The 27,835-nt window shown below is 39.5% G+C and overlaps 1 protein-coding gene across 1 annotated transcript; it reads right to left on the bottom strand.

Annotated features, from left to right (window-relative positions):
* Positions 1-44: 44 nt before the first annotated feature.
* On the bottom strand, positions 45-26,740 carry sdcbp2 (syndecan binding protein (syntenin) 2). Its single transcript, XM_085260856.1, has 9 exons — positions 26,581-26,740; positions 14,167-14,218; positions 13,283-13,379; positions 9,000-9,100; positions 8,062-8,226; positions 5,809-5,984; positions 4,405-4,576; positions 2,221-2,312; positions 45-1,572 (listed from the first exon to the last, which is right to left on the bottom strand). Exons 2-9 carry the CDS (start codon positions 14,215-14,217, stop codon positions 1,518-1,520), a joined length of 909 nt encoding a protein of 302 aa, XP_085116982.1. The 5' UTR covers position 14,218; positions 26,581-26,740; the 3' UTR covers positions 45-1,517.
* Between the last annotated feature and the right edge of the window lie 1,095 nt (positions 26,741-27,835).

The raw sequence follows: 27,835 nt of genomic DNA, 5'->3' as shown, positions 1-27,835 counted from the left end.
CTGAAGCAACACGAGAAATGCAATGCTTTGAGACCGAACACAAATGTGAGCAGAAAAACTTTATTTGTTTACAACATTATCATGGTTACATTCGTATATAAACTTTTAGATTTTTCTAGCATTTGTTTTTACAGAATGACAGCGGTTGTTTTTTTTAAATCAGATTGCATACCTAGAAAATTAAAGGAATACATGCATCCGAACATGAACAGCATTAAAAGGAGAAATTTTATATAACAAGTAGAAATTCACAACTGTGAGCTCTGCTGTGAGTCTTGCTGTGCTCATCAGTCAAGGAAGGAATTTTAAAGAGGATAGGCCTTTAACAAAACTTAGCAGAGGACAGCAGTTCACTGGATAAACCCATGACGCGTAATTTAAATGCTTTCATTTGACCGATTGATTTTTCAGCATCAAATTTAAGCTTTTAGTTTTCTCTCGTTAACATGAAGCATCACAAACACAACAATTATGAAAAAAAAATTGTTGGAACTTGAAATGAATATAGGAGAGAGGACCTCTTATAAGGTTAATGGAAAGTGCACTTAGTGGGTCCGCCTGGCGCCGACCCCTCCATTCAAACACCAACTGTTTCCTCGATTCTTTGAAGCACAAAGCCTCACAGGACTCCTGCAGCCTGTGGTGCGCTGGGCACCTGCTAACTCATGTTTTTTTACTCTGTCATAGCTCTTAAAGAGTGTTTGTGGACAGTCCCAGCTGCATAGGTTAATGATAATGTACTGCTGCTCCCTTTCCTTACACTTGCTCCCCAGAATGTGCACACGCACTATCTGCAAACTTAATGTCAGAGGCTTGAAAATGCGTTACAAGGATATGTCGCCATCTCTTGGAAAAAGCGGAAACTGCTACTCAGACCTGGGTGGTGAAATGTTGGGATTCTTTTTAATGTTGAAAGAAAAAGAAAGAATAGTAAACACCACCTTCACTTTCACTGGCCATGTAAAAATGACTGTACACTGGAACCCACAACACACCTCTTCATATGAGTCTGCAGGTGTTAATTCAGCTCAGATTATTTACACGTTAGGGGTTGGGTGCAGGGATCAGGAGGGCAGCTGAATATCTGCGTGGACGGCTCTGATGGCTGTCCGTCAGCTTTTACAGCATTATGAAAAGGTGAATGATTCATCTCCACACTGAGCAGGAAGCTCTGGACTCATGATGGTATGCATGGCTTTTTTTAAAAAACATTTTTTTTTTTTGTTTTACTGTCCTTGATCTCAAATACAAAACAAGAAAAAAAAAACATATCAGAGTACTAGGTTAACATATAAAACATACTAATGTCAGCAGGTGAGGGAAATGTAGAAAAGGTAAAGAATAGAAAAAAAGGCATCTTAAGATTATGTTAGAGATGAGCAAGGGCAGGGTTGGTGATTGTGATGTAGGAGGAGGTTTGGTTTGATGACAGAAATAGAGAAAAAGACATAAGGAAAACAGAGAGAAAGAATCTGCACTGTAGACATCTTGACATCCTCTAGTCCTCTTCCTGGTCCTCACACCTCTGGGACAGAGTGATCCATGGCTGACCGCATCAGGCCAGAGGACATCCTGGAACACAAGCACACAACCTGTCAACAAAACGCTGCATGGGTTCCTGATCTCTTGAGCTGGGCACTCAGCTACTCTTTAGAGGGCATCACTGTTTCACTTGTGACAATAAGCACTGTCTGAATCAGTGCAACCACACTTCTGAGCATTTAATTCTCTACCCCACCATCACTAAACCAGGGTCTGTGTTCATCTGCACGGTGTGGCAAATGAGAGACCTGCGCCATGGCCCTGCTGTCTGTGGATCAGGAACAGCAAAAATGCCTCACAGATAAATACCTTCAAGGGACTTGAAGATAAAATTCTTGTGGAAATAATAACCATTATGTTTTTCTTTTCTCCAGTACCAAAAGCAGCACTGATAGCATTGGAGCTCATCTGCATTCTGGTCTTCGATAATTAAGCCCTGTGGTCCATTTCATGCCTAATTTCAGTACACATCTCTATTAATTACTCATTTAAACCTTTAAATTTGCTCAAGGGTGGTAAGCAGTATGTTAAGATAATGTTGGCTAGTCAGGCGAGAGGTGACTCAATGTGACTCTATGGCTTATTCCACACAGATCGAGCCAAACACATTGGGTTTGACTTGAGATCAGATGTTAATAACTGATGCATGGACAGAAAAAGTCTCTGCTGCAGTCCTACCTCTTAACCATGTGCTCGTAGACAAACTTAGGCATGATGGTGATGGTCATGGTTGTCGGAGAGGTGGTCAGGATGTCTTTGATCTGAGAGTCCTGGAAATTTCCACACAGGCAGAGGCACATGTAAAGGCTTTGTGTAATCAGTGCAAAACAAACACACTCGCTTCACAGTTTCACTCTGTTGTTTAGACGTATTCCAGGAAACAAGAAAACAAACAAACAAAAAATGGTCTGAAATACAGCACAACTGCTCTACGAAGGCCGAGGGAAGCAACACAAACACAGGAGTAGCTGAGAAATTGGGGTTTGTTGTTTCAAGACTACCAAACAACTACCAGGTATACAAGTGCGACAGGAAACTTTGCCTTTACACTTTGTCATTTTCAGACCTTTAAAAACAACCTACAAGTTGAATGCAATAGATGACTCGTTACATACAGGGGTTTACATATTTGTTCTACCAGAGTCAAGGGATGCAGGCACAGCACATGCTGCTGCTCTGCTGAGCTAAGCTACTCATTAGATGAACTTAGGCTCAAGCCCAGTCACTACATAAGGCATTGTGTTCATCATAAATGGCCTTGTAATTGGCAGCTGGCTGCTAGTGGACATTCAGATGTGTAGGTCACTGTCTTAATTTGTTTGCCACACTGTCACATATTTTGCTTTTGGGGGGGGGGGGTTTACATTGAAAAATCAGAATGTAATAAGATCTGGTCAGTAAAATCTAGTTACTTTCCAGGATAGCTAAAACTGTCTGTACAGATTCCTCCGATATTGGTTTCCCTTCATTGGCTCCCTGTTAAATCCAAAATTGAATTCAAAATCCTGCTCCTCACATACAAGGTCTTAAATAATGCATTATGTATTTCTTCTTCAGTCACCTTTCTCACCCACTATGTGTTAATAGACCTCTCTCCATTGATTCATACTTATAAATCTCTGGGTCTCTTCCACAGCATGTCTGTCATCCTGTCTTCCTTCTCTCACCCCAACTGGTTGCAACAGATGGCCCCGCTCCTCCCTGAGTCTGGTTCTGCTGGAGGTTTCTTCCTGTTAAAAGGGAGTTTTTCCTTCCCACTGTCGCCAAAGTGCTTGCTCATAGGGGGTCATATGATTGCTGGGTTTTTCTCTGTATGTATTATTGTAGGGCCTTGAGGCGACTTTTGTTGTGATTTGGCGCTATATAAATCAAATTGAATTACTCATGAAAGATGAACACTGCATTGTGACATCTTCCACAAATTAGTGATGCTTCAATCTGAGTTTTTTTGTCATCATCATCTTGTTTTAACACTGGTGTGAGGGGCAGATAAAACTGAGGAACCGCATAACGTGATGCTGCATGCTCAAGGACTAGCAGCTTATCAATCCCATGATAAAGCATGACCTGATCTAGGTCTTTATTTATCTTTATTTATTAAATGACCAGACTTTAAACTACAAACTAAACTCATTAGCTCATCACTGAAGTGTTTACTGCAGTCACATAGACATATCAGGGGAGCTGAAGGCTATTCTCCCAAAGACCTTTCAGACCTGTATGCTACATCTGTCTTTTATATACTGTATGAAATTTGCCAGCTTTTATTCACATTTTACTACAGCTTGTTTGTTTTTTTATTTATTTTTTAAAACATCCACAGAACCAACTTGCCGTGATCTCATTGGATACTCTCACATGGTGAATCATGGTTCTATGAAAGGTCAAGTGGTGCAGAAAGCCAGAAATTTTCAAAAGCAAAGTGAATGCTTCCATAACCGTGAGCACTGCAAAGGTGCATCAAATCGATGTGCAAACAAACCCGAGATAAGAACATGTTGCAAACCTGCATCACAGGGTAGACAGAAACTACGCACCCACTGGAAGCAAACTACTCAACACTTATTAAACACCTCAGAGCTGGGGAGCACTGCACTTACTTAACACTGCTGGGCGTCCCTGTGTTTTATTATGTTCTCCTATTATGGAAGCAGCCATCTCAGTGCAATCTTTAAAATCAGTCACCAAACATCTGATGAGCATTGCAAACGTTCTGAAGTCACTGTCATTTTCGGTCCATGGTATTCTCTATACTGAACTTCATCTATCATAATACAGATTCCACAACACACACAATATGACAAAATATCCTACCAAACTATTAGATGAAAAGCCTGATATTTGCACGAGTGAGAGTCTGACCTTGAGTCCGATGACATTCTGTCCATTGATTTCACAGATGTAATGTTCAGTCAGCAGGCCATTGCGGGCGGCTGAGCCATCTTTGACCAATGAGGTGATTTTCCCATTCTTGTAGATGAAGCCCACGTGACCAGAGCTATCTTTGTGCATGGTGACGGTGCGCTGAAATGGCCTAGAGACACACACAGGAAAACATCAATAATCCATATGCAGAAAGTCTTAGAGCTTTTGCTATAAAGCAGCATACAACATGCCTGTCATCACAGAACTGTGACTCAGAAAAAAGCATTTCATAACAGTCGAAAAAACAGAAACTAAGAGGAGAGATGACATGTGTGAAACAGTCAGAAGAGGGAGCCAAAGATCTCAGCTCCACAGAGGCTATGATACTGCAACAATACCCCAGCAGTTTAAATATTTTACAGTTTTACATTGGAAATCTGCTCACACATCGATATCACCGAACACATCCTGTTACAGATTCAAAATCCAAAGTGTAGCACTTCTGTATAAAAGGCAAGGTAATAATACATCGGCCGAGTAGTCAGAGATCCTTTGATCCTTTTTGTGTCTGTTCTGTTTTGATGTGTCTAGTTTTAATGTGCACTGTAATATTTATAATTTGCAAGCCCGCAGAGAAATTAAGACGTTCGCAACAATTTGTTCTTAAACCAATGGTGCTACCACTTAGCCTCCTATAGGAACACCGTAGGATACACTTATGGTATCAATTTCAAAATGCTACGTCGCCTCATTCTCAAGTTATCACATTCACAAACATAGGTGTCCAACCGTTTTACCACAGTCGAAAATGAATTTTTGGTGACTCTCATTTCTGAAACAAAACTGAGACTGAAACCAAATAAAAAGTCATCTTATGATGAACACTGAAACTTAATGAGCACCCTTGAAAGTCAAAGTTGGACGAACAGAAAAACTATGACAAGAAAAACATTTCATGAAAAGCTTATTATTCAAACAGTTACTGGAGATCTTGTGAGAACCAACAGCACACTGTAGATGCTAGCTTAAAATGGACAGAGTCTGCTCAACTCCAGCTCCATATTATTATTATTTCAAATTCACAGTTAAATGTAATGCTTGAGTTCAGGATTTCTGCTCTTGGAAAATGGGTAGCAGAGAACTCCGCAGGTCTATGAGACCAGAAGTCTTTTTCAACTACAGCTATTGCCATCTGGTGGCCTACAGAAAGAATGCAGGTGTAAGGCGCTGGCTTCATGGCTTCACGACCGACATGCACATTTATATAGAAAAGCACTCCACTTAAGCTAAACACAACCATGGACAGAATATGGACCAGCTGTATGACATCTGTTATGTTTGAAGCATCAAGTCCTGATATAAGGTTTGACAAGCCCTGCTGCACACTACAAGTCCCCTCACCTGTCCCTGACCACCAGCTCAATGCGGGTCTCAGACGCAGCCTTCAGAGCTTTGTGGGCCTTGTCCGCACTCCATCCAGCAGAGTTCTGCCCGTTGATCTGCAAGACCTGGTCCCCAAAGCGCAGCCCAGCCAGGGCAGCGGGGGAGTTAGCCTGCACCAGCTGGACAAACACTCCCTGAGAGAAACAGATAAAACATTCAAAGTGTGAGGAATGGAGGAAGAGACAGAAAACAGATGCAGGTAGTGGAAAGAATACAAAAGAAGGTGACAAGGACACAGAAATGGGCCATAAAAAGGTAAACAGGATGTTTATGTTCTAACTATCCAATGAAAATGTTTTGTTTGATGGATCTGCGATATAAAAATACATTTGATAATCTCTATTCTTAGGTCTCTTCTCTGGATTCTATGTTAACCTGAATGCAAAGCTGACTATACTCCTTGGTGCAGAAAGAAATCAAGAATGCTTAATTTCAGGTCCACAATGATCCCCAACACACTTATTTCAGCTTACTTCACATAGGGCTCATTGTATCAGAACACAAAGTACATGATAACTTAACTACATTAGGAGCCTGTTAGCACTTTCAAGCTACCTGAGCTGACACTCCATCTGTGGTTTGTTGCTGACTTTTTTTTAGGTTTAGATATTCTAATAATTCACTCACGGCATCCCATCATGCCCATAAAAATGGTTCTGTCTTAAAAATGAAACAAGCACAAAAGCAGGTGGTTCCAATAGAGGCTTTATGAGTTTTATCAAAACACATAAATGCTGTGCCCAGTAGTAAGTTACTCATATGATTTCAGGTAGCACAGCCACACTTACAAAGTAAATGTGTAACTAGACCTTAAAAAGAAATACGAACCTATAATTTTTAAAAGAACTGTAACACCAGACTAAAAGAAATCAGCACAATAACAGTATTACCCAACAGACACAAGGCACCAGTTTATTCTGTATCATAGAGCTGATGTCAACACAAGACTCATATGACAGCTTCATAAACACGCTCAGATGACCGACACTATCATCTCTGTGTTACTCACTGACGTGTTCAGTTATTTTTCTGATGCAAAGTATCACACAACCCTGCTCTATGGGCCCCTGCAAGGTAAGAGCAATTCAAACATTTCCCTCTGCCATGCTGCAGAATTCTATAATTACCTCTTCTTATCAATTCATATTACTTGGGCAGAGAACAGGACCTTGTTCCTTTGAACCTATAATAATTATTTTCCATTCAATCATACAGTGTCAACACTGACCTTCAACCTGACCTAAAAAAATCTTGATAAGCCTCACAATGTTCTCTCAGAGAAGGGTCTGTATTACAAAGCAAGCCCAACAAACCAAGGATATCTTTTCCCCATGCGGCTTCACTTACCCTAAAAAAGGGCACTTCAGCCAGGGTTTTCCAATCTGGCTATAAACATGTTTACATGAAAAAATAAATGCAGAAAAGGGTAGAAAAACAACAACAACAAAAATAGCCCACTGCAGAGTAGTCACATGGTAAAAGCGTAATTATTCATTTAAATATTTTATGTAGATATTACTTGAAATTAAAAGTTAGCTAAAGTCATTATTTCAACCCGTTTTCACTAGTAATGTTGCTAAGTTTATTTATACTTATAAGCTGTCACCCTTCATTATTTTGGCCTTCGTGCTTTTGGGATGTTCCTAAGCTGAGCTGACTTACAGCTTTGCAGGCTGTCTTCTACATGCAGCATCATCTGCATGAACTACACGCAAGTTTGTGTAGGTTCTGTACCTCTCTGTTTAGCCAAATAACACCTTAAAGGACACAAACATACTACTATAAGATAAGCTTACACCTTATGTTTTATGGCTCCATGCAGATTTTGGCACAGCCACATTTTTAACACACAAACAAGCATTCAGCAAGCATTTCCTTACAGCTTTCCTCTATTCAAAACACTATTTATGAGTGCCTGCATGTGGCACACTTAGGGGACATCTGCTATAAAAATATTCAGAGTTACACTGTCCCTGAATAAGCTCTGCTCTAGTTTAAGTAGATCAAACAGCTGACACTAGTGATCTATTCGCTGGAAGAAAAGATGTTTCAGACAGTTTGACCCACATCACAACTGTGATCCTGTGCTTAAGAACGCAAGATGTTAGTGTGGATTTCCTCAGTCACTGGTATGGTTTCAAAGGGCTGTTAATGACAGTCAGCCTGTGCTGAATAATTCATGAAGGAGTTGGCTTTTGGCTGTTGACTCACATTGTCGATGGCCCTGAGCCGGAGTCCAACCTTCTTGTCCTGGTCTTTGCAGAGGATGATCTCCCGCAGTCCTGGGCGGATTTCTGCCCTCCTGATGCCAATGTCTGCTCCGGTAACCGGCCGCACCATCCCTCCAACACCTGAGCCAGAGGGCAGTGCCACTTGCTGGAAAGGGCAAACAGCGAGGAAGGTGAAAAGATTGAAAGACGTGGGTTAAAAAAAAAAAGAGAACTAGCAGGGGTGATTTAAAACAGATTTAAGAGCAAGGCTACATTAATATTCAAGTCAACATAAAAAGGAAAGCTCCCACATAGAGTGGGAGGATTCGGTTTCATCTCCTCCTCCACCAGAGAATGACACGCTTTAGGCTTTTCTTTCAAAAACTTCTGTCGTTAATATGCTTTGAAATTAATTTTTTAAAAAGCAGGAAAATAACAGTGGAGGTGCAGAGAAGCAGCAAATGGCAAAGAATTCAGATGGTTAAATGCCAGGTGACAAAACTGAGCGGAATGTGTCGTCGCCCCCCCGCTCCTCCACACACACACACACACACACACACACACACACACACACACACACACACACACACACAGTGTTGGAGGGGAGTGAAGAGCTCACACCCTCCCACACAGTGCTCCAGGCCTGCAGTGAGTCATTTAGTAATGTGGAGCTCCAGGAACACAGTACTGTTGCACTCTCACAACTCCTACATCCAATAAAAGCAGGTTTTGAGTCTTTAAATGTTGCTGGTTTGATGTGAGATTAATTATGAAGTTTTCAATTAAATGTGACCAGAATTTAGTGTAAATAAAATGCCAAAATGCCTATTATTATATCTTTTAGTCACAACTGTTAATAAATAAAAAACGAAACATGCCATATATCCACACATAATGGGGTAGCATGAAGATCAAAACACACACAGTTATAATGCTTACATTGTCAGCAACAGGCACCAGGGCCAAGTTCTTCTGCACTTCATCGCTGTTGAGGGCCAGCCCCATGTAGTCTCCCAGTTCCTCCAGATTTGGGTACAGGCCTGGGAGAACAGGCGGGACAGAGAAGGAGGTGAGTGGGTGAAAAACAAGGTCAAGAAGGAACTGAAATAAAGGGAGCAGTTGGAGGCAGACAGAGCAGGTAGAAGGAGGTTGATGTGGTGAGTAGGAAGGAAAAAACGAGCTTTCTACATAATATGCTACCACTTAGCCACAGTATATAGAGAAATATCATCTTGATCCACTGGTATGTCTGTGACCACACCTCTATGACCACCAACACAAATCTGGTAATGTTGTGTGATAAAACTCAAAATGAAGATGTTAGTGGTTCTGAAACATCCTAGCATTGGGACCTCATTTGGTCCTCATTTAGAAATTAATGTTCAATCAGTGGTCCGAAGTCTGTTTGGTATGATATGGATCTCACTTCTGAGAAACACACAAACAAGAACACTGAGGGAAGATTGCTGCAATACAATCAATAAAAAGTTTTAGTGTCACACTCAAGATCATTCGTGCTTTCCTCTCAGTTAGATTATTGTAATAGCCTTTTAACAGGTATCGATTAGAAATCAATTAGTGAATTCTACATTGCCCAAAACGTGGCAGCAAAATCTAGGAGGACCAGGAAGAGTGCACATAATACCTCAATTTTACTCTATCTTAGTGCTTTTAAGGCCCTTGAATGCCTGGACCCAGACTACACTATACTGGAATTGCTGTCCCTGTACCCACCAGTGTACAGTCTGCTAATTTCTCCCACTTCATGCTTCTCAGTTGCAGAATGATGTGCCTGGCATACTCCAGCTCGCTTCATCTGTATCTTTTTTTAAAATCCCCTTTTAACGACTTAGGAGCAGACCTGCTTCTAAATTATTTACACTTTTTTAGGTTATTTTATTGTTGACTGCTGAGTCCCACTATAATTTATTCTGGACATTGCACTTGACTCTTGCTGAGACACTGGTAACTTATCCTTGAAGTGATTGAAATGATTATAATGTGCACTGTGTTTTGTAGCACTGGTTTTGATGAAATCCCATACAAATACATTTTAATATTTTTCTAATTAATGCAAAAGAAGTAAAGAAGGTAAAGAAGTGCTACCTCTAAACATAACAATGAAGACAGGTTTCCCGCAGTCACAGGTTTTTAAACGATTTAAGTTTGTTTAGCCGACCACCTTCTTTCCAACACTTTATATTTTATTCATGCCATCCATCACTACAAGGGCACAGCCTGAGCTATTAAGCTTTCCGCTGAAGAAATTTGATAATGAGCGGCCTGTGTTGCTGTGCAGTACAACCATTCAGACATCAGCACTGAGCTCCGTGTTATGACATCAAGCCCTCTATAACCTGCTATGGAAAGGTTTGCTTGTTGCTTGTATGTGTCCATTGTGTGTTCTTGTTTTGCCTACGTAAATATCCCAAAGATATAAAAATATAACCATGTAGTTTCATGCAAAGTGATGATACATGCCTGCCTGAATTTCTTTATTTTGGAAAAAGCAAAAGGAAGAATGTGTATGGTAGTATTCAGAGGAGGGAAATAGGTATCAGCCAAGTTGCTAAACACCTATGAAAGTAAGAATGAAAGCCATTTAATTACAAGTTAATCCCCATGTATGATGTTCTTATGTACTTTGAAAGCACATGCAACCACACCCAGAATGGATTGCCAGCAAATTAAGTCATATGTCTACCTGTTCTGTAGCTAAAATTATTAGTAGATTAAACAGGAAAATAATGAACAACTGGTAGCTGGTGGTGTAATTCTTGAAGTAATTTACTCACTGCTGACATGTTACCCGCAGTTACCAGAAAAGCTACAGCTTCAATAAGGAAGTGATTAAAGAGATTTAAACTGTACTGCCTGTGTGGGGGCAAGTGGCTTTTTTTCTTTTAAATAATGGTCTGTGACCAGTTGTGTTTGACCCTATAATTTATCAGGAAGGTCTGACAGGAACTCATTGCTTTTTTACCTTTTCTGTCAAAGGTTGTTGCTATTGGATTCTGACTTCCTGTTTTATAATCACAGAAACTTTTTTGAAAACCAGTGAGGTCGGTTTACTGAGGACAAAAGTGGAAATGAAACAAACTAAGCAGTAGATAGGTGGTATATGTTGAGCGCACCAGAGAGTATGACAGGACAGCAGGAGGGAGCAGTTTAATGATTCTGATCTATTAATACATCACTGAGACAAAATCTTAGTATCATATTCTTATTTTAACATGATCTGAATATGCCATTTTAATAAAATATACACTCCACCTACATACTCAGAAATCCCCCAAGGCACACTAATAAATGACAGGTCTGATCATGGTATGGAAGAGAAGCATAGAGACAGAGAAGCACCCACAACTCGTTGGTCAAGCCTTAAGCAAACAACAAAATATGCTAATTCAAAGTGCAATCCTACAATAGGTCCTAATTAAAATCACTGAATGTGCTCTGCTATATCAGAAAATGAGAATACTTTGTCATAACAGTTGGCCTGTCCTCTCTGCTTTCCTGGTCTATCTTCCTATGCTCTCTTATTTTATCTCTTTGGTTTACCTCTCCCACACATGCCTGCTTCACATGCTCCCACACGGGCAAGTATTAGGAATGATAATGATTTCTCCTTTTTTATTCAATGATGTTCCGTTGTCCTCTCAAATTAGCAAAGCAAAGAAAAGACTACTGGGGTGAAGTATCAACAGTAACAACCTGTGAGCTCTGTAAACAAGGACCTGAATTCAAATCTCCACACTCCCAGGGATGATTAGGATGAGCATGAAGGATGTCCTGTTTTACTAGAACTAGAAATCTCCTGTCTTAGAGAGAAGCTGAAAAACTATTCTATGCATTTATAACATCTAGGATTGACTACTGTAATAGGGATAGGGACTAGAAAGAGAGAGCATCCTATTAAATTCAGAATCGAATTTAAAATCTGTCTCTTCACATATAAGCGCTTGAAAAATAATCAATCTGTTACTTGGTTATTTGAAGAGTAGAATGGGAGGCAGAGCCTTCAGCTTTCAGACTCCTCTTCTGTGGAATCAGCTTCCAATCTGGATTTGGGAGACAGACACCTTCCCTACCTTTAAGATTAGTCTTAAAACTTCCCTTTTTGCTAAAGCACATAGTTAGGGTTGGATCAGGTGACCCTGAACCCTGCAGTTATGCTGCAATAGGCCTAGGCTGTTTAGGGCTTCCCATGATGCACTGAGCACTTTTTCTTCACTCACCTCTTTTCATTCTCATTTAATATTAGTTATTACTAATAGTAATTACTATTAATATAAATATGCTAGCTCAAAAGAGGTCATCTGATTGTTGGGGGTTTCTGGCTATTATTGTACGGTCTTTTCCTTAGAATATAAAAAACCTTCAGGGAATTGTTGTGATTCCGCAGTATAGTAATAAAACTACATTGAACTGAACTGTTTCTGTTCAGTTTGTTCAATCGAAATGACAAGACACCCTGATATTGTTATTGAACAAAATGAGTATATCCAACTAGGCTTATGTCGATCATACTGCCCCCTTTTCACCTCCTCCTCTTCCTCCCTCCTTTTCAACTCCGCCTCCTCCTCTCCCTTTTCCCTTCATGCCCTGTCCCACCACAACTGCCAGAGCCAGTCTCCATGGTGACTCATAGACAGCTATGCTGAGGTAAAAACAAAAGATGGAAAAGCCCACAGGACTTTGCATCCAAGCAGAGAAAGAAGAAATTGAATGAGTGGGAGAATGGGATAAGGGGGAGTGAAAATAAGTGGTTTTCTCTAATCTCCAAAGGCCCTTTTGCCCACTTTTAATCTTTTGTGGGGTCGTCATTTCTCTCGCCTTGCTTCCATCTAAATCCAACCCACTGCACAGTTCAGGCTTCCGTGCAGACAAAAACACAGAGAAACAAAAACAAATGCACAACAAAACAGAAACAAGTCACAAAAAGACAAATAATAGAATGTGTGAGGCCCCTTTACTCTAGTTATTTTCCTAAATAACTCCTAACACCAATCCCAGTCCTTTATCTTTCCCTTATACAACTGCAAAGTTCTTAACTAAAAGCTCCGAAACACAGGCCCCCCACACAGAGACACAAACACCAAGCAACAGAAACAAGAGAAAGAGAAACCAAAAGACAAAGAAAAAAAGGTGGTGGTGAAGGTTTTTAGGTGACAAAACAAAAACACTTTCTAAAGATTTTTAACAGTGTAAGTGACACTCACTTGATCCTGGCATCCCAGCAGTGGCAGCCTGGGGCTGGTAGGTTCCCTCAGTGATGGCTGGCATGGGTGTGGTAGTCTGGGCGAACTGGGCCTGGGCCTAAAAAGCAATCAAACACACAGTGATTTTTAAATACTGAATTAGAGATAACTGGGCTCAAACCAATACATAAGTATTTTACTGCTGGTAAGGAGACTGACTGAAGGATTTCTTTGCCTACAACAAATATCAATGGCTTTGGAGTGCAAAAATTTCCATTACTGTAAGTAGTTAATTTCCTGATTTCTTACAATGTTCAAACTTAATGTGGTATTACTGGGCTATACAGCTCAGCTTGACCTCTGCTATTCCTGCTAACTCAAAAAAGTTAAAAAGAATTATTAATTTTAAGGCTTATACCATTTTCAACAACCTTAACAGAAATTTTGACCAGGGGTTCTTAAACTTTTACACTGCCCTGAACATCTTCTGTGGCAGGCAGGTTTGATACTGATATCACAAAGTTATTTAGCACTCAGTGATTGCGATGCCATGTGAGTGTTATATGTTTATTATTATTATGTTTTCTGTTCTCTCTGATTCAAGTACCGAGTTAAATTAAAGTCAGAGGCACAAAGGATAGGTTAAAGGTTGGTGAATATCCAAACCTCCTGAGGAGGGACAAGTTTTACAAACCATTTTATTAAATTACCTCCAAAAAGGTCCCATTCACTGCTTTAGAAGCTATGGTGACTAAAGTGAGTTTCCAAAGAGGCTCTACAACATCAGTAAGACTTCTCATTTTGAAAATGAAAACCACATTGGGAACATATTTGTATATTTTACATGACCTGTTACTTACAAAGCCAGCACCACATTTAATATAGATTCACTTCAAAACCCTTACCTTAATGACCTTGTCGACCTTAAGGTCCTCGAGTGATGGGTACAGAGACATGCTGTGGAGATAACACAACCAACTGTGAGTGGAAATAACAAGATAACAACCCAACCAGATAAGCATCACCAGCTCCAGACGAAAACTGTCTTCATGTCATCCATTACAACTCTCTAATGTAATTTCGATGCTAGTGTTTGAAACGAAGAGTAATAACACAGATTAAGAGTGAATGATGCACACAGTCAAACACTCAGAAAGCCAAAGTAAGAAACTCTGCTCTTGTCTGTGAAGGTTCTCAGTCATCCAGGTCATCGTAGTCAAAGGAGCTTGCAAAGAAAAGCGTCTGGACTTCTTTAAGTTGCTTGAAGACGTTTCACCTCTCATCCGAGAAGCTTCTTCAGTTCTAAGGTCAAATGGTGGGGAGTCCCAGATATAAACCTAGTGGGAGTGACCCCCCACAGAGGGACAAAAGGACCCCCTGATGATCCTCTAATCGCCTGAGCCAAGGTGGGAAACTGGGCGTGGGTCCCAATCAGCCAGAGTTTTGGGTGTGTTCATCTGCTCTTGTGCACTTCACCACTGAGTAAAACTGTATTTCTGGCAACTTTCTGGGGCAACATGGCATGTGTGTGTGCATGGGCAATAGGAGCAAAATCCATGCTTTCTAAAATAATGAACTAAAACAACACTACAGATAGTTAGAAGCACATAAAATAGTAAATAATTGCACAATAACCAGTAAGTGTCATATCATACCGTTCACAGTAAAACCGTTATAATGTTGGGCAACGATAAGAAAATGAAATATCGCGATAGAATATGGCTAAAACACACATGTGCAGTGCCTTTGTTTTCATACACACATGGCGGAAAAAGCATGGCGGCAACGGAGAATGAGAAGGGCGAAAGCGGATCGTTGAATGAAACGGATGAAGCAGAATTGGTTTGTAAAAATGCTGCAACTTCAGTGGTGTGGAACTGGTTTAGCTTTTGTCCGTCAGATACACAACAAAGCACTATTTTTGGTAGAGCATGCTAGCGGGCCGTCGTTATTACCGTGTTTTTTGGAAAATATGGCACACTTAAAATCAATCCTTTGATTTTTCTGAAAATCAACAGTGCCCCTTATAATCCCGTGTGCCTTATGTATGAATTCTGGTTGTGTTTACTGACCTCGAATTGATTTTATGTGGTACATGGCGCTAGGGCTGCTCAATTAATCGAATTTTAATCACGATTGCGATCTGGGCTTTCAACGATCATTAAAAATGACTGAGCCGATTATTAGCCCCTCCCTCATTTATCCGCGACACCTTAAAGGCCGGTCCGTGAAAATATTGTCGGGCATAAACCAGTCCGTGGCGCAAAAAAGGGTGGAGACCGCTGATTAAGAGGACCCGAGGGAAGCTCGGAAAGCTAAGCAGAAGTTATTTGGAGAGTGACTGCCGTTGGTTGAAAAGAGTTAAAAAAAAAAAAAAACTTCAGTGGTGTTGCACACTATTTTATATTATTTTTTTAAAGTCATTGTTAACCCTTTAAAGCCGGTCAGAGCAGCACGCTCCGTTTTGCGTAACTATTTTTAAATCCCTGTAGAACCTGAACCGTGTAAGCTAGCGCAATAATTTGTTTTGCATATGAAACCGGAGGAGTTGTACTTACATCTGATGCCATCAGCTTGTCCTCGGTCACGGTTTCGTTCCACATATAGCTTTGCAAAAACTGCATAAAAAGCGCTTGCAGCAACAAAAACATAATATTCCAGAAACACGCTTTGCCGTTCCTATCAGCTGTTCGTAACACTTCCCACAGTGAAATGATGCACATGCTGTTTTCTTTGCAAATTTGCATCATAGGATTGTTTTTTGTTTTTCCTGCAGTATATAAAAATTGCTGTATCTCCAAAATAAAACTATGAAGACACTCAAAATAAATTTCCTGTGGTGGGAAACTATTTTTTGCAACTTTATTGTATTTAAAGTTTTGAGGGATAAACCTCTTAAACTTCTCCAAGTAGAAATATGGTTCTATAGTAGGTCTTAAAGGGTTAAATAAATATCGTCAAATAATCGTGATCTCAATTTCAGTGAAAATAATCGTGATTATCATTTTTGCCATAATCGAGCAGCCCTACATGGCGCTCGAAAATCTGTCAAATGTTTCAGTATGACTTTGCTAAGCTACGAACCCGCACCGCTTGATGGATTGTCGGAGCATTACGGCTATCGTAGGCAGGAGCGTCGCGGAGTGATACGTACTGTGCTTCAATTACCGTATTGTGTGTGTATAACCTCTTTTTAAGTTTTGTGGATATTATGCATGGTTATGCTGAGGATATGTCGGCCAATTTCCACTGGAAATGCCTTTTGGTTAAACTGTCAGCAAGGAATTTACATTTGCACTGTTAATTTTTATATAGCTTTAATGCACAAAAAAAACAGCTGCTTGTTTAAGTGAAAATACGTTGATGGGTTTTTTTGCACTAATAAAGTTGTGGAGATGTAAAGTATTTTGTCTAGTGTCAATTATATCGTCAGTTATATCGTTATCGCAAATTTTCAAATGTATATCGTGATAAATATTTTTGGTCATATCGCCCTGCTCTAATAACCAGCTGCTTTTCCATTGAGTCCCTCATCTTGTGGTTGGTCTCCACCTCGGCACACTCAGTGAGCTTTTTACATGTTTTAAAGACTTCTTCTAGCAACTAATTCAACTGTCGCTGTATATCGAGATGAAATAAATCAAATCAAATACATTTTCTTCACCCTCAGAAAATAACTGTTTAGCAACCTCTCACTTTGTATTATTATTGTATTGCCAAACCGTAAGCACATTAACACAGATTTAGAAATAGCATTTGGCTATTTCTAAATCTGTGTTTCTAAATCTGTGTTAGGCGGTGAATAAATCCAAGCTAAGGTGACCTTTTGTCCAGACAGTACATGGAACAGTTTTCCATAGTTTAACATTAGCAGCAAAGCTCCAGAAATGAAGAACCTGGCAACGAATGGCCAGGTGAACACACAGGCACTGTCAATATATGTAAAGGACCATAGAAAAAACAAGGTCACTTATTCCAATGTGTGTCACCTAGGGACACAGTTATCTTCTTCAGTCTTGTTTTAACACTGGATGAATGAAGGTGTGCACATGTGTGTGCTGACTTTGAACTCACATTACCGTAAATGACGTATTCTGGACAAAGTAGACATGACACAAGGTATTTTGGTAGAATGTGTACAGTGCACAAAAGTAGGACAATATATAAGAAAGTCTTTTAATCATCTCCTCTGAACTGTGGTAATGATGAAGGTCTCTGCTAAGGTTCAACAACATTGCACTGAATAACACTCAGGTCTGTAAATATAAATGAGTTGTACAGAGCACATGCGGCTTGCCACACAACATAATATTGAGTCAACACAGGTGGAGGAAAAAAGACTTATGGAGAAACACATAAGCAGAGAGTATTAGCTCTCAGCATCCTACAATGGCAAAAACCATTATAATGCAACCTGGACTCCTTTGCGGTTTTAGTCTAAACAAAATTCAGGCCAGAAGACATTATCATGAACACAAACAAACAGCTGGGTGCAACAGGAAGAGGAAATGAGAGGTAGTAGACAGTCAACAGTCCAGCAGAACAGGCTAAGACATGCAGTGGCATGGTTACGCATTACAAGGAAGCATGTCTGCATCTGGTGTATGTTACTGTAGAACCTGCTCGCTCATTTGCTTTGTTATACAATAATGCTCATGTTTTCCTGTACTCTGGTGCCTGGTAATCTGACACAACAGAAAGTTCATGGATGCTTCTACAGGACAACACCTTATGTAAAAAAAAGTTGGTTGTCCAAAGTTTATGTAAAATAAACTATAGCATCCTCTGGTAACATGCTCAGGTAGCATGTTGACTCAGGTCCTGGCTTCAAACCAGCAGGTTTCTTTGGGTTCCCATGCTGATTCATCTCACCAGGACATTGTCACAAAACAGATTCTCAAGAGTTTCCTGCTACTTTAATTTATTTTATCTATTTGCTCAACGTTTTATCCTTATTATTTTGCAAATTGTTATGTTTGTTGTTGTTATTGCTTGTGTACAGTGTCCTTGAATGTTTTGAAAAGCGCTTTCTTAAATAAAATGTATTGTTATTATTATTATAATTCTTATTATTATTGTTGTCAAGAGATGTATTCTAAAACACTTCTTCAGCTGAGAATCAGAGAGGAGAAACACACAGTTTTACTTGCATGCAAGGGCAGTACAGAGCACTCGCACTGAGAGTGAGAGCTCTGAGACTCGCAGCTCTGAGACTGCCCTGGTCTTTATTTATACATCAGTGGGTGTTTGTTCCTTACATTGGAATGTGGAGGTGTATATGTCTGTGTGTGTGTGTGTGTGTGTGTGTGTGTGTGTGTGTGTGTGTGTGTGTGTGTGTGTGTGTGTGTGTGTGCGCGCGCGTGTGTGCGTGTGTCAGAGTGTGACCCCATAAACGACTTCCCTAAACCTGCTGGTCTGGAAAATTCAACAGTTCATCTATATGTAAAAAAGGCACTTAGACTAATACTGACATAGCTACGTTTATCCTACCGTAAAACAATAAAAGAAGGTACAACCTTTCCCATGCTCCCAGGATGTGGGTGTGAATGCCAGAGCACTCTGGAATGCACACAAAGCCTTTGCAGACTATTGAGGATCGCACATCCTATCACTACCATATGTAAACTTATATTATTAAAAGATTATACTGACTACCAAGTACAATTTTCTATTGACAATTATTATTATCATTATTGAATTAAGTGCTGACCTTCACCGTATATCAACCAGACTCCATTTTTGACCCATTCTTTTCAGTTTACTGTCATAGCCAGGGGAGGACAGACATTTGTTTAGAACTCTTAAAGATGTCGAAGAAGCAAGCTCCTTTAAGCGATTACTTTGGTGTTCCTCCACCTCCAAAGAAATGTCAGAAGGAGTCCGAACCGCAAAAGAAGGGCATATTCTCGGAAAAGTGGTTGCAGGAAGTGAGCTGCCTTCAAACAAATGATGAACGCAGAGATGTGGTGCATATTCCCATCATGTCTGTCCTCCTCCAGAAAATCTTATGCACGCAAACACGCGTTGCAACTTCTTATCTGGTGCGCATCTTTTATTTTGACAGTGCATGCACACGTGCGGACAACTTATGTGCACCCCTGATCATAGCATCCTAAAAGCAAAAGATACTTGTATAAGTTGAAACCTGAACATCTGTCCAAATGTTTCTTGCAAAACTGGTTTTATAAATAATAGCTAACTGTAATTGCTATTTTTCCTGAAAACAGTTTTATATCTTCTTCTTAGTAATATTAACATCATAATCTACTTTTCTTGTTAGGCACAATTTTTCTCAAAGAGATTTTATCCAAAACCAATCATTCATTCTGTAATAAAAACAATCTGCTAACGAGATTTCTTAATTGGAATTTGTGACAGACTCACTGCTGGAACTGTATATTCACTAATTCTATTTATGGTCACTGCTCAGCAGCCCATTCTGACCCTGGAAAACCCCACCTTTGTTGGTCTTGCATTCTTTAAATAACCCAGAGAACTCTGCAACAACTCCACTGTACTTGACCAAATCCCAAAACAAAAAAAGAAAAAAGAAAACACACACTTACCCACACATTACCACGTGGGAATATATAATAGTGAAAAGCGGAGCTTCATAAACTTTATCTGCCCACTTCAGCAGCTGATTTGCTGCCACATACACCAAAAGTATTGATCTAAAAAATGACTATAAATGTCAATACCACAGCAATAGCAAAGCCTGGTTTCCATACAAAATCCATATCCTCATATTTACCTTAGTTTCACTTCATATTTTATTCTTGGTCCACAAAACCCCTCCCACACTGGTTCAGCCCCAGTTGCATGAGGGCAAACGTAATCATGGATCTATATTGCAAACTTCATAAACTATCTCTTTTTAATCGATAGTTTATCATTAGTAGCTGGAAAAGGTGAGCAGTAAAAAAGAAGTGTGGAAGGTGGAAGTAAATCAGTTTTACTGAATATGACCACTGTATCTGAACACTAAGGAAAAGCACAGATATCCTTTTTTGAAAATAAAACTTCTTTGCCCCACATTGTGTTGAGGTGTACACTACACCAGCGGTCTCCAACCTTTTTTGCGCCACGGACCGGTTTATGCCCAACAATATTTTCACGGACCGGCCTTTAAGGTGTCGCGGATAAATACAACAAAATAAAACTAGTACTGGTACCGAAAAAAAGAAGATTTATTCATAACACACGTGAAAAAACCCAGGAAAACCGAGTAAACGATATAACAAAATAACGCTGAAAACTGATAAAAACATGGAAAACCATACATTTCACACCTGAGCCTCAACTCTCGCGGCCCGGTACCAGTCCGAGGCCCGGAGGTTGGGGACCGCTGCACTACACAACAATTAAGCTTTTCAGCTTGTGATGTTTTGTTGTTGTTTAGTTTCCAGATAACAATCTGCAGACTTCATACATGAAAGGTAACAAGCAGCAAAGAACCGGGAAAAGCAGAGAGCATTACAAATGGAACATGTTGCAATGGATGAACTTTTTAAACCTCTTCATTTTCCAGCTACAGTGCATGATTGCCTGTGATAGGCAATCATGCACTCACACACAGAGGGCACTCGTGGCATATACCCAACTACTTTGTGAAAATTACTTTTTTAATTGTTACTGTATTTCATGAGAGGCTTTCAAAGACTTTCATGGATGTACAACATGATGATCTTTTTCTTTTTAGTTTGGTAGCTATTTATGTATCACGGATATTATCAAATATGTACCATTACATAATGGAAAAAGTCTTGTTTATGACATCAACACTAAGATGGCATTTACTGACAGGAATGAAAGGTGTTTATCTCTTGTGACATAAATCTTGCACTGGACACCTTTTCAAAGGTAGTTGTACTTTTACAATTCCAGTCTTGTATCTCCCCCAGCAGCAAGCTGATGAGGTCACTGTTATGACCAGCTATTAGATAATTTATCTTTGGAGAATCCGTCATCCTGTAGTGAGACGTACTTCAACTGTACTGCTGTCGACAGCAGCTGGTGACAGTAATCCTTGTTATACTCTGGATACCCGCTGCAAGTTAGACAACCACAGTGATCAGAACCTCCAGCAGCTGGAGAACTGGTTCAGGTGCCGCCACACTAAGTTCACAGAAGCTGCTGGTCCAAGATCTTGGAGTCTGCGTCCATGGACAGGATGAATAACTGACTGGAGAGGCAGCTCACTATTGATTATTTACTGCTACAAATGATAAATATATTACAGTTTATAATTGTATTCATAAAAGCAGTGGTGTGCGTCAATGCCCCTCCTGGCAATAAAAATACATTCTAATTCAGTTGAAAGACTGTAATGTGTTGAAGAGCTCAAAGACTTCAACAGAATTTTGTTTTTTTTTCCTAATGAAGATTTCTTGGTTTCCATAATATGAATACATTTTTTTTTTACTAAATACCCACTGCTCTCAACTACCAAAACACTATCTGGCTCTAGGGCTGGGCCATATTATACCGTTCACGGTAATACCGGTATAATGTTAGGCAACGATAGGAAAATGAAATATCGCGATAGAATGGGAGTAAAACGCGCATGCGCAGTGTCTTTGTTTTCATACGCACATGGCCGATTGTTGAGTGAAACAGATGAACCAGAATTGGTTTGTAAAAATGGTGCAACTTCCGTGATGTGGAACTGGTTTGGTGTTTGTCCGTCAGATACACAACAAAGCACATTTTTTTGCAGAACATGCAAGCGGCCGTTGTTATTGTCGTATTTGTCGGACTAAGATGCTCTTAAATCTGGGAGTAATCTGGGTCCTAAACTCCGTATACTTCAGGTCAAACAACACTGCAGCATCACTGAGAGTTAAAAACTGTCTAAATTCTTTCATCTTTAATAAAACGATCAGCATTGCTGCTTTACCAGGTGTAACTATAAAGTTTAACTTCCAGGCATCCATGAAAACAAAAGTTATTACATTTAACGGAGTTAGAAGTTAGCAGGAAGCTAGCGGAAGTTAGCTCGCTAGTTTAGCTAGTTACCTAAGCATGATATAGCATGTTCTGACTGAGAGATTTCTGAAAAAAATCAAACGTACAGCTCTGCTATCACTTCCAACATAAATGAAGACAGGAAACTAAACAGCAGTGACGTTTGTAGGGTTACTGAAGTTGGGCTAGCTGGTATATAATGATGTGCTACGTGATCGCTACCGACACAGCTATGTTAGCATAACATAAACAGTGAAGCTGGAGGACGAACACTAACACTTTTCCACTTATAAAAGTTAACGTGAAGGTTCTTCATGGTTAGAGACAAATGCAATCACATGGCAGGATGCTGTAAACGGACCAAACTTCAGTCAGGAGAACAACTGAGATAATCCATCCACAATACGAGGTTAGTCATTAATATACTGCAACAACATGGGAATAGAGCAGCTGCCAGAGAATTCAACATTAATGAATCAATGGTACAGAAGTGGAGGAAGCAAGAAGAATGAGTTTAATAAAGTTTGATTTATCTGACTGCTTTGTTTCGCTTAATGTGCCTTATAATCCCGTGCACCTTATGGTCCGAAAAATGCGTACTGCACACTGCAGTTTAATGTTGCAAAGCACCTATTTTTAACTTCAGTGGATATTATACATGGTTATGCTCAGGATATGTCAGCCCATTTCTACTGGAAATGCCTTTTGGTTAAACTTTCAGCAAGGAATTTGCATTTGCACTGTTACATTTTTATAAAGCTTTAATGTACATAAAAACCAGCTTCTTGTTTAAGTGAAAATAAATGGAAGGTTGTCTTTTTGCGCTAGTAATGTTGTGGAGTTGTATTTTGTCTCGCATCAATTATATCGTCGGTTATATCGTTATCGCAAATTTTCAAATATATATCGTGATAAATATTTTTGGCCATATCGCCATGCTCTATCTGGCTCTATAAATTATTTTTATTTTATGAATGTGCAATGGCAGTTAATGGTTCATTGATATTAAAAGGCCAACATTCACTACCTGGGGCTGCAGATCGAGGCACCCTTATCTCTCTCTCTTGCTCTTTATGAATGTGAGCTGTAAATGAGCAAAGAGGAAAGTAAATATATGACAGCTGCGCTAAGCAGTGCTGTTCTGCAAACCTTTGACATTAAATGAAAATGAATTAATAAAAAAATAAATAAAAAAGAGCGACTCTATGTAGGCTTTGTCAGAATAAACTGGAAAATAACGAAGCATTTGAAGAGACGTGTAACCATATTCTGCACCAGGATGTAGACGTTAACATGGAAAAACCCAAGGCTATTGGTGCTAGCAGTGCTAATGTTAAACAAACTCTGGACTTTCTACTTCTCTACAAGCTCAGTTGTCACATCGTGACAGCTAACTGCGTGTCATGATCACAAGACATCTGGACACATATTTATCAAAACAAAACAGGAAATTGGTGAGGAGGATAAAGGACAACTAGGACCAAACTAGGACCAAAACTGAAGCTGAATGACAGAGTTCAGCAAGAAAGACAACAAAATGGAAAAACTAAATGGAGTCAAGTTAAAAAATAATGACTTGCTCTCCATCCTGCTAATGCACCCATCACAAACAACTTCCCAAAGAAAGCTTATCCACATACTGAGGCAAATATAGCCAATCAAAAAAAAACCCTGTTGTTAGCAACTCATAATACAGCACATGACTTGTGGTGTAATGTCCATATGTCATATGATTCTTCTGAAATAAGGGTTATATTTTCAGTACCTGAAACTACTTTGCAGTACCTAAAATACTTGTAAATGTAAAATGTATTGTGAGTATTTTTAAATACCAAACATTACATGGTAAATGCTTTGTAACTCGCTGTATGATGCATTACCAAATTATTGTACTAATATGTGCGATATATCACAATCCTGTGGCAAGACATGCAGTCAGACACCGAGCTTAACACCAGTGAATAAAACTTGAACTCAGCCCGTAAAGTAAGCAAATCACTTGACCACAATAACATCTCACTCTCTCAGCTACTCCAGCCAATACTCTATTCTCTTCCTCCCAGTCCTCACATACAAGTGCATCATTGTGCCAGTGGATACAGAGGCACATTCTTGTACCTTCTACTGTTTACTTTTCAGCTCTGTTTGTTTGCTCTCCTTATATCCCTCCTTCATATCTGCAGGTTTTAGGTATAAGGGAGTAACCGTGGTGGAAAAAAAGGAGAGTCTGACCAACTTTTGCCATGACACAATTCCATCATTGACTCACTTCTGCATCTGCAGCTTAAAAGAAGTGGGCAGCTGATATTTCCATCAGCTAAATGCGCTAAAGTAAAAGCATTTATACTGCAGGTTGTCTGTGGCTGGTTATAATCTAAGATTGTTAGATTATAACCCTTGTGAGGAGCATTTCCCCAGCCTGTATTGTGAAAGTTTCACAATTCACAAAACTTCTTTCTTTTTTTTACTCTGCTTTTTTGGGATCTTAAGATAATTTCGAAATAAAGAAACCCTGTGGGAAAAAAAGCCAAAGGGGAAATAGCTCAGACATTCATCTGAAACTTACAGGGCTGTGACTAGGCAACCATTTCAAAGAAAACTTACACAACACAAAAAGTCCATATCACATGGCTTTAAAGCAAATCTTCATCTGCATACACTAGAATAAGACATGGCCAGGAACAAAGCTTATTATAGTTCACAAAAAACACAACTACAAGCAGGTAATAAAAAAAAGTTTAATTTTAAGTAATTTGTCTTTTATTATTAACTTGTGGGCATGTAAAACTAACTGTTTTTTGAAACTGGTCATAACTGAAAGTCAAAGGTGGCATGTATTGTACACAGACTGCATATAAAAAACAGCTGTACCTTTGAAGTCTGAAAAGTGAAGCCAAATCAGGAGTGCCTGAGACCTGAAATGTCTCTAATCGTCTGCAGGGGGAGATTCCTCACAATAAAAACAAACATCTAGTCGATGGTCGATCTAGTCCATGGAAAATAACCGTACTGCTGACCTAATCCATGACCTCAATAAACACTTTCCTATTTCCTGAATCCATGTTCTATATTACTAGTTTTGAATAAAATACAATGTTTATTTTGGAAATTATGGTCCCCAAATGAATCAAGAAGTTGGATAAAGCAGCGTATTCTTTACAGAATGACTAAGCATGACAGTAGGTGGCTTTACAGTAGCAGCAGCCATCTTTTACATTATTTTACATTTATATTATTGTTATACCTTATATATTTGTTATGACTTGCACTTGATAAATATGCTCCCTCAACCCTTCACTTATTATGAATAAAAACTAAACTAATACAATACTAGTAAAAGTATTTTTTTTTTTTAAAAAAAGCACAAAACTAAAGAGCAGACCCACTGTGGAAACTAAGAAAAATATTTAAAAAGAAAAGAAATTAAAACGAAAACAGACAAAATAGACAAAACAACAATAACTCTGTCCTGGGAGTGTGAAGCAGGATCGAATAGAAGAGTGCAAGCAAAGTCCAAGTTCCCCAAAAACTAAAATACTGAATTAAAGCACTTTTCATCACTTCTATTCAGCCTGATAATATGGAGCCAGCGAAGCAAAAAGCTTGGATGGATAGTGGAAAGAAAAGAGAAGGCCAACTTCAGTAAGCCTGAACGAATTGGTTCGATCTAAGAATGTGGTCTTCCTGGCAGCTTATTCCGGTCTACTGACATGGCTGGGAAAACGAAAGAGGGAGGGAGAAGGACTGAAAAGGTAAAAAAAAAAAAAAAAAGCCCACACCCTTGCTAATGTGCCCTATTTATCTGTACCACGTTACATTACAGGACTTAAGATAGCTAGCATACCGTTATGCTTTAGGCTGTTGTTTTAACGCTATAACAACACAGGAACTGCATTTTTCAGACGACTGGTCAGTAATATCAGGTTCGCCATTGCCATAATACTCTAATAATGGCTAAGCGTCTTTATGACTTTAATGAGGTCGTTCAGTTGCGTCTAAATCATATGACAATCATTAAGTTTTACGACACTAAAGTGTTGCGAATAACCGTTAGCTAACCTTACCGCACAGCCATTAAATATTAATGAGGTGCTTTAAGACGACGGGTACATTTTGGGCAGTCATAACGCTGCTAAAAAAAAATAGCTGAAATGAGAACACACTGGGAGGTGTGCATATCAAGAGAAAAGCAGCGGAGGAGCCGAGAAGCAGACCCCCTTTGTTCCGACATAAACAGCAGGAACGCAGAGAGCTAGCCGTAACGACGTTAGCTTGTAAGGTACACGAAGTCAGGATGTAACAGTTAATACTAGGAAGGCTTTGCTACAACAATTTGGTAAATGCCGTCTTACCTTTTAAATTTTTGGTTGAAAAGTCAGCTTAAACGCTCCTGAATTTCAGATAGCAGCGAACGCCTTTTTTTTTCTTGTCTCTGCTTCGCTGTGGCTCTCCGCCGATCAAACCTGAAGGGGACTTCTGGAAAGTGATGTCACTCCTGGCTTCCTGGTCGTGCCAACCACGTCAATCAGTATTGACGTTGTAAGCCACGCCCAGTACCGGTCACATGAATATTAACTCACCAGGACCATAATTATACGAAAACATTGTGATCATCGGTAATTAATGATAAGACAATTGTTCATTTTTGTTCTCTTTGGGGAACATGAGTCTAAGACTTTTAACTCAAGCGCAATTCAGTATAAATGAATCCTACTGTACTGTGAAGAGGCCATGCTGGGTTAAGCTAAAAGACAACATGGACTTTGTTTTCAGAGCGACGTCATTGTAGCTCATAGGAAAAAAAGGAGGTTAAGTGATTATGTTGCAAACTTCTTCTTCAGTATGACACTCTTAACTTCAGGTTACAGGCATTTCTTTCAAAACTAAACGTTCACTCAGTGTCCTTTGTAGTGGACAACAAGTCTTACTAATACCTCCACCCATGTCAATATTTAAGTAAGCTGAGGGCAGAGTGAGGAAGGAAGGACTTTACTCATAGTTGTAGAAGAGGAGTCAGACTCAGACTTATTGCTACCAGAGTACAAAGTGAGGGAGGGCCAAACAGTAATCATCAGCCAAAAAAAGTGATTTTACAATGTTTCTATGTGTTTTTTATGTCTGATATCTTTCCTTATGTCCGTAAATAGCCTGTAGTCAGCAGAATATATCAAATAAAGAAATCACCTGGTTTGCAAGAGGCTTTATGACTCAGCAGTTTTAAACATACTCTGTGTTCTACATCATAATCAATCCAGTCCTTTTTGGACACTTAAAATATCGTTTGTAGAATTTAAAATTCTGTCTGTCATTCTTGCTGTCAATACATCCATGTTAAGGAGAGGTCAGAGGTCAAATGTGACAATGATGTTTTAAACTTCTATACAGTATGTTCTACATATTGACAATACACAACATGCTTTAAGAATCATATGCTGTAAGAATCATAGTTTCTAAGTTATAAGGCACTTTTGTTGAATTTTGAACTAGTTATTATTAAGCTGACTTTGAAGACCTCGGTTGGATGGGGAGTGTCAGTGCACAGCCATTTTAAGATCTCTGCAGAGGTTTTAAGTCTGGGCTCTGCCTGGAACACTCAGGGATATTCAC

Source organism: Mchenga conophoros, linkage group LG20 (genome assembly GCF_057382185.1).
Source record: "Mchenga conophoros isolate Kocher_MC1m ecotype Shallow Benthic linkage group LG20, M_conophoros_male_GT1.1, whole genome shotgun sequence".
NCBI classification, from domain to species: domain Eukaryota; kingdom Metazoa; phylum Chordata; class Actinopteri; order Cichliformes; family Cichlidae; genus Mchenga; species Mchenga conophoros.
This window is presented reverse-complemented; position numbering and strand designations above follow the sequence as displayed.

Bases quoted from the DNA above. Each gene is read 5' to 3' on its own strand.
- sdcbp2 (XM_085260856.1), bottom strand. From the start codon at position 14,217: ATGTCTCTGTACCCATCACTCGAGGACCTTAAGGTCGACAAGGTCATT. The intron at 8,227-8,999 runs GTAAGCATTATA...TGCCCTTTCCAG, and splicing joins TGGTGCCTGTTGCTGACAAT to CAAGTGGCACTGCCCTCTGG. The intron at 5,985-8,061 runs GTGAGTCAACAG...TGTTTCTCTCAG, and splicing joins GGCTCAGGGCCATCGACAAT to GGAGTGTTTGTCCAGCTGGT.